This window comes from Pongo abelii, chromosome 13 (genome assembly GCF_028885655.2).
Source record: "Pongo abelii isolate AG06213 chromosome 13, NHGRI_mPonAbe1-v2.0_pri, whole genome shotgun sequence".
NCBI classification, from domain to species: Eukaryota; Metazoa; Chordata; class Mammalia; order Primates; family Hominidae; genus Pongo; species Pongo abelii.
The window spans coordinates 96,443,389-96,458,567 of record NC_071998.2 but is presented as its reverse complement, the minus strand read 5'-3'; the positions used below and the strand labels follow the sequence as shown (position 1 = coordinate 96,458,567).

The 15,179-nt window shown below is 38.3% G+C and overlaps 1 protein-coding gene across 3 annotated transcripts in view; it reads right to left on the bottom strand.

The window, feature by feature from the left end:
• Positions 1-15,179, bottom strand: part of SLC44A1 (solute carrier family 44 member 1) — a 193,171-nt gene that overhangs the window by 35,229 nt on the left and 142,763 nt on the right. For 2 of the 3 annotated variants that reach the window (XM_024252130.3, XM_054520397.2), the window contains one exon: positions 11,867-14,234. The exons of the other annotated variant lie outside the window; for it this stretch is intronic. In XM_024252130.3, coding sequence (XP_024107898.2) covers positions 14,211-14,234 — 24 coding nt within the window. In that variant the 3' untranslated portion in view covers positions 11,867-14,210. Of the gene's footprint in view, positions 1-11,866; positions 14,235-15,179 lie in introns of those variants that run through there. 3 annotated transcript variants of the gene reach the window in all.

Here is a 15,179-nt window from a genome sequence, read left to right as displayed (position 1 = left end):
GTTGCTAAGAAAGCTGAAAGAATTTAAGGCTTCAATGCACTGTGACCATATTAGTCCTAGAATCTAGCATATTTGTTTCTTCCTGTTTATGTCTTTGCTTTTATATTTTTAGTTTAGTAATCTTTTTGGGCTGGGCATGGTGGCTCACACCTGTAATCTCAGCACTTTGGGAGTCTGAGTTGGGAAGATTGCTTGAATCCAGGAGTTGGGACACCAACCTGGGCAACAAAACGAGACCCTGCCTCTCCAAAAAAAAAAAAAAAAAAAAGCTGGGTGTGAAGGTGCATGCCTGTAGTCTCAGCTATTCTAGAGGCTGAGGTGGGAGGATCGCTTGAGCTATGGAGTTTGAGGCTGCAGTGAGCTATGATGGGATCACTGCACTCCAGCCTGGGGTTAAAAAAAATCTTTTTTTATATATGCCTTTTTGGAAAACAAAAGCAGCATAAATATACAAACATATGCTAAAAACATATTGCATGTTATTTCTTGTTAGCATAGAAGCACACCAATGGTTAGCGTGACAATGTAGAAGAGTAGAGTTGGAGTCATTGAGAGAAAGTTTGCCTGCAACTACCTAAGCGACACACGCCATTGTTATGTGGGAAGCTGAAAACCAGAAATCATTATCACGGAGTGGAAAACATTTTTTGCTGGCACAGATAAATATTTTCAGGATCTCTAACTGTTCTTTAATGGACTCCTTATCACTACGGAGATTTTACAACAGTTAGCATGGAGCAGAAAAGGTAAATATTTCCAATATTCAATGAAGTAGAGAATCAGAGCTTAGATGAATTTGACCATCTGGCAAAAGCCCCTGTCTCTAAATGAAGAGATGGCACACATCATCCTGAGAATAGGCCTTCATGATTTATTTTCCCTTTCCCTCCAATTTCATTAGTCACCAAGCCTGTTGGATTTCCCGCTGGAATCCTCCTCTTTTCCAGTCTTCCTCTTAGGCCCCGGCTCAGGCTTCCTTCCTCCCAAGTCTTTCTCTTCTAGATTTCCACCCTCAATGCAGTCTCCATATGGCTAGATTGCTCCTCTGCTTAGAACCTGTCACAGGCTCCCCATAACTCACACTTTAGATCTGAACACACATGTAAGACTCCTGTATCCTCTCCAGGGTCACCTCTTGGTGCAAACCCACATCTTCTTTGCTCTGGACATCCTGAATGACTTGTGTTCCTCATGTTGCTACATGAGTGCCAAAGCGCTTCTATTCTGGGTAGAATCACCCTCCCACCCCTTCATCATCTGGCTAATCCCTGCTTACCCTTCAAGACTCAGCTGAGACAGCTTCTCCTAATGACCTCAACACCTTCCTGTGTGCTCCAAAGCACTCTCTACTATTATTGCTCTCTGTGTCCCTCATTAGGCTGTGAGCTACTTAAGATCAAGGAGTATTTAGAACTGAGCTCCCAGAATATAACTCTGGCTGACCAGAAGAGGTCTCGGGAAATGCTTGTTGAATGAAAGCATACTGCTTTCATTTAGCATACTGCTGTGAGCATGCTTAGGAAATGCATCTGAAATGGGCCTCGTGCATCACAATTTCCACCAAATGTGAGATGTGCATCTTCCTAATCCCCACCTATCATTTCCATCATCCTATTATTTCAAGTCTATCATTTCTATTATTTCTTCTAATCTTTCTAATTTTATCAGATCCTCTCCACTCCTTCTCCTGACCTTTCCCTGGTCTAATAATAATAATAATAAAATCCTAAATCCATTTAGATTTGACTTAGATTTGTTTTCAAATTGAAAGCCCATTGTCCTAAATTACAATTTATTAAATGGACTCTTTCCTTCCTTATTCATTTTAGGTATATTCTATTTTAGGTATAATCCCTTATAAATAATACGATTTGTTTTCGAAACTTTCTCTTCTATTCCATTGGCCTATTATCACACTGGTTTAGTTACTATCATTTTATTATCTTACCCAGCTATTTGTGTTTAATGTAATTTTTTCCTGTTAAAAACTATAGAGGAATATTTTAAATATACAAATAAGCAAAGGAAAAGCTGAAATTACTCATAGTCCCACAAAACAGAGATAACCATAATCATCATTTTTATGTAACTAGATGGCTTTCATAGCTGGCTTTCACTTAACCATTTTGCCAAATAAACTGATCTTTTCCAAGCTTCTGTAGAATGTACTGGCTGATGACTGTCATATGCTGAATATTCCTGGAGAGGGGCTTCCACTGAGAGGCCTGTGTTCCGTGTTCTCATTCTCAGCATCAGGAGGTTGTGCTAACAAGGGTCAGGTGTGTATATTTCAACATGTTATGCCAGGTGTAGTGGTTACACTACTGCCAGGATTATTTAAATATTATGTATATTGATAAAAACAATGAATATGAAAAGAGTAGTTTCTATAAAAATTAACCCTTTGAAAAGTTGAATACCTTGCAAATGTTCAATAAAGGTAAATGCTAAAACTACTACTCTCAAGTTAAGTGTAGGTGAGAAATACAAACATTGCAAAGAAATTATAAAAACTATAAAAACCTGGGAACCTATATTCAGTGGGCTTTGTAAGCATTTCTAAACTTTTTAATCCATTTTAATAAATCAATATTTCATATTATTGCACTTCCGGGAGGTTACATTATTGGTGTCTTTAATGCCAAAGACAGTAGACAACTTCAGAAGAGTCAGGAGTCAGAATATACCTATGTCAACAACTGGCCAATAAACATTGACATATTGTAGTTTAAAACAATTTTCTTTTTCTTTTTCTTTTTTTCTGAGATGGCATCTCGCTCTGTCGCCAGGCTGGAGTGCAGTGGCACAATCTCGGCTCACTGCAACCTCCACCTCCCTGGTTCAAGCAATTCTCCTGCCTCAGCCTCCCGAGTAGCTGGGACTACAGGCATGCACCACCACACTCAGCTAATTTTTGTATTTTTAGTTGAGACGGGGTTTCACCATGTTGGCCAGGATGGTCTTGATCTTTTGATCTGGTGATCCATCCGCCTCAGCCTCCCAAAGTGGTGGGATTACAGGCGTGAGCCACCGCGCCCAGCCTTCTTTTTCTTTTGAGGCGGAGTTTCACTCTTGCTGCCCAGGCTGGAGTGCAATGGCACGATCTCGGCTCACCGCAACGTATGCCTCCCGGGTTCAAGCAGTTCTTCTGCCTCAGCCTCGAGTAGCTGGGATTACAGGCAGGTGACACTGTGCCCGGATAATTCTGTATTTTTGGTAGAGACGGGGTTTCTCCATGTTGGTCAGGCTGGTCTCAAACACCTTACCTCAGGTGATCCACCCATGTCGGCCACCCAAAATGCTGGGATTACAGGCATGAGCCACTGCACCTGGCCAAAAATTTTCATTTTTAATGATTCTCCTCCTTAACCCAATTTTTCAATTAACCAGTTAACTACCAGTGCCTACAGGACTGAGAGAGCACCTACTATACTTTAAGATGTGTAAGAAAATTTATTTCATATAAATGAGATCATGCATTGCTTGAGCCCCTGCTTTCTTCACTAACTATATTATAAACATTAATCCAATGTATTAAATATTATTTACATCATTGTGAATGCCTGCCCAGTCCTTCCTATTGAACTTTTATTTATGCTTTTTAAAATTTAACATTAAATATGTACCTTTCTTGATTTCCTCTTTGACAGGACTGACAGGAAGCTTGGAATTTAGTCATATGCCTAGCCTGGGATTCTTACATAGCTAATCTCCTTTTCTCAATTTTTTTCCATTTGCTTATTACACAACTTGTGTGTGTGTGTGTTAAAATTGTTTTATTTTGTTGTAAGCTGTGAGAATCCTTTCTGGAAGATGGAGTGAGCAGACCAACCTTAAATACCTAATAGCCTGTCTCCCAGTGTGAGGTTACAGGATGCAACCTGAGACTGACTGAAAGCCGCTTTGTTTTGCCTTGAAGGCCGTTCCTTACTGTTGCCTCTCTAGTCTGACAGTCTTGGCCAGGGAGCTTGTAAGTACCTACAGCGCTTTAAGATTTCTATTGAAATTGCTGATAAGCCCGTGAAATGGTCTAATAGCTTAGCTTTACTTTTTCTGGAATCCTAAATTTAACCTAGGTGAATCTGCTAAAATTATTTTTCTTGGAATTGGGACAGTAAATGAGGCACATCAAATTAAAAGCATAAAGCATTTCTTATTTTCACTACTACTTGCCACAAGTGAAAAAACAATGTGTAGAGCTTGTCCAACCCACGGCCCGCGAGACACATGCAGCCCAGGACGGCTTTGAATGCAGCCTGACACAAATTCGTAAACTTTTTAAAAAGATTTTTTGTGTGTGTGATTTTTTTTTTTCCTTAGCTTATCAGCTGTGGTTAGTGTTAGCGTATTTTATGTGCGGCCCAAGACAATTCTTCCGCTTCCCGTGTGGCCCAGGAAAGCCAAAAGATTGGACGCCCCTGGTAGAGGCAGAAACCCACTGGGTTAGTTCTACAGCATCTGATCAAAGATATGAGGCCAAAGAGCCTCTCGAGGTACTGGCTTCTTTCTGAACCCTTCAACATCTGTAAGAGTTTTGAGCTGTACAGCTATTTAAAGCAGCTAAAATTTTAATCACTACTTACATATTAAGATAGGGTGCGTAAGTTTTGTGCCATCTGAAATAATCCTCTAGATTTTTCTTTATTTCCTTCAATTTGAGGTTAAATACAGAGTACGCTTTCCATAGTCAAACAGAAAGAAAAGACTTTCAGGTACCTTTCAGATGTGAGGCTTTTCACAGGCTCTTTAATCATTAGGTGGTCTATATAATAGAAATTACGTAAATCTGCATCAGAACCACTCAGAAAAAGAAAGAACAGTCCAGATTGGTTAATATTCTACAGAATCTCAAATTCCTCCAGTGTTTAAGACTCCTCACAATTATTCTGTAACAACTCTTTTTGGCAGGATGGTGTAAACAACCAGGACTATCATCAGCTCACATTTGCTAATAAAAGGCAGTTTACAGTGCAGCCGCTCAAGAAAAATCCAAAATAACAAAACAAATTAGGAGAGGTTTACGGTATTGCAAAAGGTCTTCCACTTAAGAAGAACATCCCTTCCTTCGTCCCTAACATTACCTAAAATTATTGGTTTTTAAAAAGCTTGATTTTTCTAAACTTTAAATGGGGCACAGCTACTGCCTAAATGATGGCACACCACACAGTTTCACAAACGCACTAAACTCATTACAGATCCAGGCTCCAATTCACGTGCAGGGCACTGTACCAGGCACAATGAATGTTTTCCATGATGGACACTGTCCAGCGGAGGCTTTTTTTTTTGAGACGGAGTCTCGCTATGACCCCCAGGCTGGAGTGCGGTGACGCGATCTTGGCTCACTGCAAGCTCCGCCTCCCGGGTTCAGGCCATTCTCCTGCCTCAGCCTCCAGAGTAGCTGGGACTACAGGCGACCGCCACCACGCCCGGCTTATTTTTTTGTATATTTTTAGTAGAGACGGGGTTTCACCGTGTTAGCCAGGATGGTCTCGATCTCCTCATCTTGTGATCCGTCCGCCTCGGCCTCCCAAAGTGCTGGGATTACAGGCATGAGCCGCCGCGCCCGGCCCAGTGGAGGCTTTGCTACTCTGCCTGATGACTGAGTTCAGTTGCAATCTTAGCATTCACATGGCAACTCAGACTCCAGCTACGAAGCCTGGCCGGGCAGTGGATGAACTTTGTACTTCAGAAATTGGTTTTAGTACATTTATAGTTGCTATTCCGAAGCCCTCAGAACATGCTGTGAGAGACAGAAAGGAACAGCTGGGAAATTCTGGGGCACGCTTGCAGCATACTGACCTAATTTGAAACGAAGATGTTGCCCATGATTTTATCATTCACCACCATGGGCATGGGGAAGTGTTACAACACAGTAGACAATAACATTCTTTCCTATAAAATTTTATTTATTACATAAAAAATTCTATACATTTGTTAGACTAAAATACAGTTTTCATTATAATTCTGGCAACTGAGTCAGTACACAGAGAAAACTTAGCATTAGATCAGCACTTTTCTTTCTAGTTCATATTTCTGCACAAGAAAAACATTTCAAAGCTCCATTTCATATAGGCTGATTGTTCTCTGAAGCCAGATGGAATTCCATCCAATTCAGAGCTCTTGGAAGTTAATTTCCCAGCAAGATTTGATAACTCCAACTCCAGAAAGTTAATTGCTTAATATACATATTTTTAAAGTCCTCTGAGAGCATAATGCTCCATCTGCACTGTGTCAATAACGACTGTCACAAATACTAGGGCTACAACTGTGTCTGTGGGGCATGTTCAAGCACCTACATGTTTGTTCCCCCACATGAATACAGTGTAGTGACACTGTAATAAGAAAAAAATCCAAAATAATGGTAAGGTAAATGATTCCAAACTATGAATTCATGGAAGGCTTAACTGTGATCCTCCAGTTTATAACGGACAAAGACAAGACGAGATACAAAAATTCATTTTGGCACTACGAAATAGGATGCAGATGGCAAAAAAAAAAAAAAAAAGACAAAAAGGCATCAGATTGAGAAATATGTGGCAACATACTTCTCATGCCACACTACACAGCTGTGAGAAACCAAGACACACTGATGTGTGTTTTCTGCTCATATCACCCCATATGCTGGGCTGGGCTTGACACTGGATATGAAGACTCAGTGCCTGAGAGATCAATAGCAGGTCCCTACTGTATTGACTAATCTTTAAATTTGGCTGCCTTATTATTCTAGGAGCTCTATTCTAAACTCAAGGAGTTCAGAAAGGCTGTGCCAGCCAGTAAGTAAAGTTGGACCTTTGGTCTTCAGAAGATAGGGTTTTGTCTTTGGTTGTTTTTTAAAGCCCCTATCATTTTGCTTGATGCCCTTCACACTTTTCTCCCTGCCTTTTTGTTAAAGTTTTTTTCCTCCTGTAATAAAATCAGTTAATAACCACTGAACTAACTTCTTTAGATTTAAGCTCTATTAGAAGTGCATTCAGTGGTCCAGAATATTCTGAGAAAGTATAACAACTTCTTTCATTATGGAGCTTTTAGTACCTTTATATAGGGAAGAAGTCAGAAAACTCCAACAACACAACACAGTCTAGTAGCACTAAGGCAACAGAGCAGAAGAAAAGTTAACTGTCCCCATGTGATCATCTCTGAAAATCAAAATAGGCAAAAACAATAGGGGCCAAAAACTAAGCTCTGAGCACAGCCTACAGGAACCCAGAGGATGGGGAAAATCTACTGAATAGTCCCTGTTTCAAATCACCAGCCCCCAAAGCTATCCTATTATTGTCACATTCCTGTGCAGTATCTAATACAATTTATGAAAAAAAAAGTCACCACCTGATTATCAACATGGTAAATGAAGAAGGAGCTCACATTTTCTAGGGGCAAGTAGAATGATCCATGGAACCCATTCTATCTGCCCAATTATTCCCAAGTCTTCTTTTCCAATGCCTACTTTTTTTTCACTCATATGATTTAACACATGCTCCTGAAATGACCGCTCAAATTATAATCCTAGCTGACAGGATGGGTGGATCAGATTCATACACGAAGGTCAGAATATTCCCTTTAAGTCTTACACTTCTGTGACAAAAGGACATATCAAATTTAGATACTTACACTGGACTTAGGCCCTTTTCTATCCAATATGGGAATTTCCACTACTGGTCTCTGCATTTACTACTGTGGAAGGTTCATTAAAACTCTTCTAGGCTGGGCGTGGTGGCTCATGCCTGTAATCCCAGCACTTTGGGAGGCTGAGGCGGGTGGATCACCTGAGGTCAGGAGTTCGAGATCAGCCTGGCCAACGTGGTGAAACCCCATCTCTACTAAAAATACAAAAATTAGCTGGGTGTGGTGGCACATGCCTGTGGTCCCAGCTACTCAGGAGGCTGATGCAAGAGAATCACTTGAACCTGGGAGGTGGAGGTTGCAGTGAGCTAAGATTGTGCCACTGCACTCTAAGCTGGCGATAGAGCGAGACTCCGTATCAAAAACAAAACAAAACAAAACAAAAAAAACACAAACAAACAAAAAAACACCAAAAACAAACAAAAAAACCCCAAACTTTTCTAGGAGTGTGGGGCGGGATAGGGAGCTGACTTTTCTCCTTTCTTCACCAGCCAGTTATGATATTTCCACTTTCTTCAGCCTGAAAAGTTAGGAAACGGTTTGATACCTGACTATAAATCATGAGCCACTGGGATCAAATTTCACAAGAACTTCAAACCCCTTGATGAGTTTCTGCCTGCTTTTTCAAGGGCCCAGGGAGCCTTCCATGTAGATGCAGCACCCTTACCTAATAGTAAGGTGCAGATGTGAAGAAATCCACATGCTTCCCTAAAGAAAATAGAGTAGGTAAGGGACTGGGGGCGGAGTTCTATTGGCAGAGCAGTCCAAAGCTGCTCTAGTGGGTGACTGGAAAACACTAAAACAGAAAACACCTCCCTGATTTATGCAGGGAGAAAAAACACCTTTTGCATTTCTACCTTCAGCATCTGCTCCTCCAACTTTCTACCAAATTTATTTTTTTGCCAACTATGGACTACCCTTGAGTTTGCTAATTTATCATCATCTTCAACTGTTGTTGGAACTGGACATGTTGACAAATATATTTTAAGACAGTAGTATACTGATAACACTAAGCCACATAATGTCATAGCTGAGCTACAATAAAAAGAATCAAGTGTTTTGGTAGAAGGATTAATTACAAGGATTCCCTATTTATTTCTTCTTGGATTTTTATTTTTTTGGCTCATTGCAAATAATCTGGTACCTTGCCCCCAAATAACCCCCAGGACACACACACACACACACACACACACACACACCCTCATACCTCCAAGGAAAGAAAATCTTACTGTCATGAAGATTCAGTGTTGATCATCTTGTTATTCCTTCAGATTAGTGTGGTTTCTATTCCCTAACCTGCTACTAAATTACATAAAGTCTTTAAGTTATAAAAATGATTCCAGGTCAGAAGGTGGTAAGCATCATCTCAAAAGTATCTCTAGTGGAGGCCTAATCACTTCCTCACTTCAAAACACATTATCAGAACAACTTTAGAGCAGGCTTTTGACTTGGGTTCATTAGCCCCTGAGGGGGTACAGGGGTGGGAGCTGGCAGTCTGAGGGCCCTGAAATTCTATGAGCATTTTGAGTGTTCACAGACATGCGATGTGCATTTGAAAGAAAGAGTCCATAGCTTTCTTAAGCTCAAAGAGACCCATTGCCCCTTCAAAATTACTTGTTTTTGAGTATCAAATATTAAATTCAGGTCTTAGCAAATAAAAGTGAGAAATTTCTGAGACATTCGTAAATTACAATGTTTCCATGTTCAACTAGATCTTCACTAGACCATTAATAAAAGTTTTATTATTCTGAGCTCTGTGTCCTGGAGAAAATCATTTAAGTTGTAAAACTGAGCATCAAAACTGAAGAATAGCCTAACGGGTCTCGAACAATCTCACATATTTTTCACAAATTTACTGATGAATTTCCTTAGAACACATTCTGTCCATATAATTTACAAAGTGGCAATTGTTCATGCAATATTGAAACTGAATCATCATTTGTCTTTACACGTACAAAATCAAGAAGGGGAGGAAGAAAGGGCACTATAGTATTTCTATAGAAAAGAAAGGTTTTCCACAGAAATCAGTAAATTTAAAAACTGCATTAAAGTTTTCTATAAGAAAGATATTTTCAAAGATTTAAATCTTGGATTAAAATTATCCTCTTAAAATTAAAACATGGAGTATAAGAATTTGGCTCAAATGTATGAAATCTGAATGGAAAAAGTGTGCTATTCTAAATTCATAAGTGTACACGACATGTGTAATTTTTGTTTTGTTTTTTAAGTTTGCTAGCTTTAGATTTTCTCTTGGCATATTCAAGGGTCTTGCTTTTTTAAAATTTGGACTATGTGCCACTAAGTTAACAAAGATGAGTTAATTCCAAGAAGCTACTGTGTATGAATAGTGCCTACTTTTCAAAAGGGCTAACATGCATTCTTAGTACACAAAGATACATGAATATGCATTTAAAGCAAAAGGCAGCCTACGCTGTGAATACAGAATACACAAATATCTGCGTTATGCTTTTACTTATGAACCCACATTTTTTCAATATATATTCACAGACCACTTCTTACCAATTCTAGGCAAGCCATTATTGTGCACTCTTGTCAGATGGAATGTATGAAAAGAATACAGAAATTAACTGTGGCAGGTGCACTGATAAGCCTCCAGACTCTGAGAGTTTTATTTGTTGTTGTTGTTTTTTTTTTAAAGTAGCAGTAGAAAAGCAGTAAAGAACTTACTTATTGAAAAGTGAAAGCTTAAAGACCTTTCTGGAGGAAACTTCTCAGAGGCCATGTTAAGGCTATTGGAAAGTCCGATTTAAATGACAAGGTTACTGACCAAAAATCAAATAAAATATTCAAGTCACCATTACTGGCAGTTCTGGTTTTGGAACTGATTCCAGAATTCTACCTTGCGGGCTAGGAGATCTCTTAAAATGGCTGTTAGTAGCTAGTGATAGTGCATGGTGGAAATGGCTGTTAGTAGCTAGTGATAGTGCATGGTGGAAATGGTTGAAGCCTCAGGGGCAGTGATGTGGCCTCACACATATGTGCTGCCTGCAGTTCCTGTAGCTGTTTTGAAGAGGGAGGGAGAGGTATTAACTCTGCTCTAAAGCAGTTTGGGTCCAGAATAAAGGGGTCAGTGCCTCATACCTCCTACTAGGGTGAAATCCTAAAACTGCCTAGGGAAGGCAAGGAAGCCCTTGACAGATACCAAGATCAGTGGTATTGGAAACAACTTACAATCAGCAGCTTAATGCCCTTCATGGAAAAAAAGAAAAAAAAAAAAAAAAAAGAGAGAGAGAGAGCGAGAGCATCTCTACAAAAGAAAAACATTTCTAGCATAACTTTAAAATAAACTCAGTAAGTGCCTCCTCCTTAACCATTATGGAAAAAGTTTGGGGACCAACATACAGTTAAGCTACTTAAGTTGTAGTGACTTAGGACTTAATTATCTTATAGGATAAAATAAAAACTTTAATCCTAAACATTAGCCATTGCATTAAATGGTTTAAAGGAACAACTGGCTTTGAGCTCTGCTCATCCATGCAAGGATTATACAATCTCAGTGCTCTAGCTAAATTGCTGATGTTTTATTACTAATGCACTGGTAAGCCTCTCATAGAAGATGGGTCTCTTGGATTTACACTGAAATATAACTTTTCTCTTCCATATTATGGAAGACCTTATTCTTCAGGCAGGAGCTTAGAAAGTCTAAATTTTGCACCAGGGCCTTAATTATCTGATGGCAGAAACCATGATACTCTGGTCACTACTACAATTGACAATAGAGGACCCCAACTAAAACTCGAGAAATATGAGTCCTGAATGTAGTTTTGAAGATTCACCACAGAAGAAGACAAAAACCACCACACAGAATCACTGATTTATGAAATTATTCGGGTATCCACATTTCACAGAGAAATTTCTGTTCTTCATCTATTCTTCTCACTTGGGCAGAAGATGGAAGCAGTGAGCGAATAGCAATAAGGCAGCCCATAGCTAGCTGAAGAATGACTTGAAATGAATGAAAAGAGGCAGCAGGAATATCCAAACATAACCTCAACACATTTAAATATTGCTTAAAATCCTCTGTGAGGCTTTATCAAATTAATCAAGGAATAAAGCTCATGAGAGAGTGATATTCCACATATTAAATATCTTTCTGTGTGCCTGTGTAATGCATATCTGTGTATTTCTACATGGCACATGAATTTACTTAAGGAAAACAGCCTGGCAATTAATTTGCAACTCAAATGACATGGTTACACATAGATTATAATTTCTAAACACAATGTTAGTAAAACAAAATTTATTTGTAAAACAGGACCTGTTATATAAAATGGCACACAATCAAGTTATACAAAAATACAAAATTTCTTTCTGATTACAGTTCTAGTTGCAAATGATAATTAGAAAGCATTCCTGGTGGCTTCCAAATAGCTGAGATTGCGAGCATATGGAACAGGGAGCAGCAACAGTCCATGATGCAGGGATGTCCAAGTGAGTAGAACCTAATTTCCAAGTTCAGGACTTCCATCAGGTCACTTTGGAGGGACACCTCTTAACATTGCTAGCTCCTGGAATGTCTTCTGTTTTGATACCCATCTTCTAGACTTTTGCCAATTCTAAATTTAGTTCCCAATGTTTGTGAAAGTCCAAAATCTGTGTGGCTATGAAACAGATGGTATTCTGAATTTTCTCACATGATTTGCTCTCTCATCTATTTGGACAATTGTTAGTTACATAATTATATTTATTCCATTTCAAATGAATAAAAGAGAACAGCGATGCTGTTTGGTGATACTAGATGTTAGATGTTAACTTCTGGAGAATTATTCTTTCAAAATAGCTACTCTTGCAATGTTGGTTTCCCAGATCTTGCTAAGACATGAGCTCTTAATTGTGTGTATGTATGTGTTTTTTAAAATCCAGACTCTTATTGCAAATATTCTGAAAAATCAGAAATATTACATGAACTTTTAAAAGAAACCAAGGCATTTAGCAAATTTTAGCCTAGCTAGAGTAAAGAACACCAATACTTAAAAAAAAATACAATTTACCTTTTGCAGAAATTTAAAGGTCCAACCCTTTGAAAGGAAGCACATTAGCAAACAGCTGCTTATTAAGCCCTAGTGACATTACTTGTATGCATTTCCATAATACCGATCTTATTCACTGTCTAGTTCTGGTAGGAGGCAATGCTTTCTTTCAAAAGATTCTCCTTCCATGGAATGATAAAATGCTGAGGCTTTTTTTTTTTTTTTTGTACAGAGCCTGTATTTAGTGCAATAAGTTTAAAAAATTTGCTCTGAAATATTTACTTTACATTAACAAAAATAGCTTTTTTTAAAAAAATTGTAACAAAAAGGAGTTATCGCATAAACAGATCATGAATTATTCTTAGCAAATTACACTTTTTTTTCTTAAAGCATTCACCATTACAATAAGCAGAACAATGGAATATTAGCCATTCATATCTGGTAAGCTTCAGGAATAAAAAAGCAAAAAACCCCAAACCCACACCCAAACAAAAACAACAGTCACACTGGAGGATCAAAACATTAGCCAATTCTTCAGTTAAACATCGTAGAACTCTGGATACTCAATGAATTGCCAAGGAGAGGAGCACCTGCCAGTGTGTTTTCAGATTGTATAGCAAGCATTTGAATAAAATGGCCGTTTAACCCTAACCACTGCAGTTACTCTGAAGCCGAAGCCCAAGCACCGGAATTTTCAATGCTTTATGTTCCATGTTTCTGTCCCTTCTTTATTCCTCCCAGCATTACTTAATCTGCAAATCAATACACAGAAACTTAAAGGCTAAATTCGCTGGGTGCCCCAGCTTCCTTTCAAATCAGGCACACAAATGTGTGGAGGATGCTACTAAAGTCAAAAAGGAAAGAAAGACAAAATATAAGGGAAAAGTTTGCATACGAAAGATTATCTACCCTTTTCTTTTTTTACCTACTTTCTTTTAAAGAAGCGTTAGGGTAAACTACAAATACCTGAGGAGTTGGTTACCTTTTAATGTTGGCTGACAAACGTATGAACTGTTATGAAAATTCCCATATTGGGCCCACTTGTATGTTTCTAAAAGTAAAATGACATGGCTTCTTTGATTGGGGAAAACTGATTGGAGTAATTCCTTATTTATCTGAAAGCATATGCCTAGTCTTGACCCACTAGGACTTATGCATCAGTAAAACAAGATCTTGATTTTATACACACATCAGGGAAATTACCCCTGAATAAAATTTAGACATAATTAGGTACAATAATTTTACCTATTTTTAAATAAAGTTAAAATCTCCTCTAAGTTATTAAAAATGTTAATCAGATATGAATTTCAACATTTCCATTAAGACAATTACAGTTGAAAACATTAAATGACGGAAGTTGCCTTGTAAAAGCCACCCGTATGAAAGGAGTACATGTTTGACAAAAATAAGCATAAAAAAGGTATTAAATCCCTGTTCCTTTTCTCAGATTTTGGCTGATTTATGTGTGTGTGTGTATATATATATACATATATACACACATACATATACATATATACACACACCCACACACACAAATACATAGTTATGTGTATATATTGTTTTGGAATGTCAATGGGTTTCCATAACCGTCGGCTAGGTTCAAGCAGAACTTGCTCCCGAAGCCTAGAAAACAAAGTCATACAGAGTATAATCTTAGACAATTACCATTAAAAGGAGATCATGAATGATGTTACAAATATACACACGGTCACAAACAGCAAGACAGCAAAATGGACTGAGAATCCTTCTCCCCTGAATTCCTGGAGCTGAAATTCTTACGAATGTTGAAAGTCACACTTTCTCCAGGATCATCTCTGAGATAACAGAGCATACTTCTCTAGCCCATGTTCCTACAGTGTCTAGGATTTTCCCTCCCTTTTCTCTTTAAGTTCTTTCCTATATGATAGCAAGCAGACAGTCAGAAAATCTCTTTCCTAAACCTCTTCATCACTTTTGGTACATTTTTCCAAAATCACTTTCAAAGAATCATAAGAAAATTCATAAATCTTTAAAGTTTCCTTAACTAGTGAGCCTCTCTCAGGGAAAAGTTCAAGAACAAAAGTGGAAGTTCTCATGTTTAGTTCAATGATCTCCTGTCAAAAGGAAAATACAAAACCTCATTTTACTGAACATTATTTTATAGGCTAAAAATGAAGCCCAAATTAAAATATCTCATTGAGGAGGGAGGAAGATAGTGAATTCAAACAGCAGCAATGTTTCTAGAGCTATTGCAAAATAGCCATGATGCTCTTTTATAGAACTTTCATCTACAGCAACAATATGTGAATTATATCAAACAAATACAAATAAGCAATCCTAAATTCTATCAATCCCCAAATTTTCAGTAGAAATTTCTCAAATAGTTTTTTAGAAACACATGCAAAGGAATGGTGTTAGTAGGGGCCAACTCTAATCATGCATACTATGGAAGAGAAATAAAGAAAGTACTGAGGTGCCGAAAAAATAAAACTACTCTGTGAGCAGCATTTCACACTTGTCTTCTGGGAGCTTTTTAACCATTTAAAACATAATTCTTAGGGACCCAATGCTACAACGTCCAAAGCACCA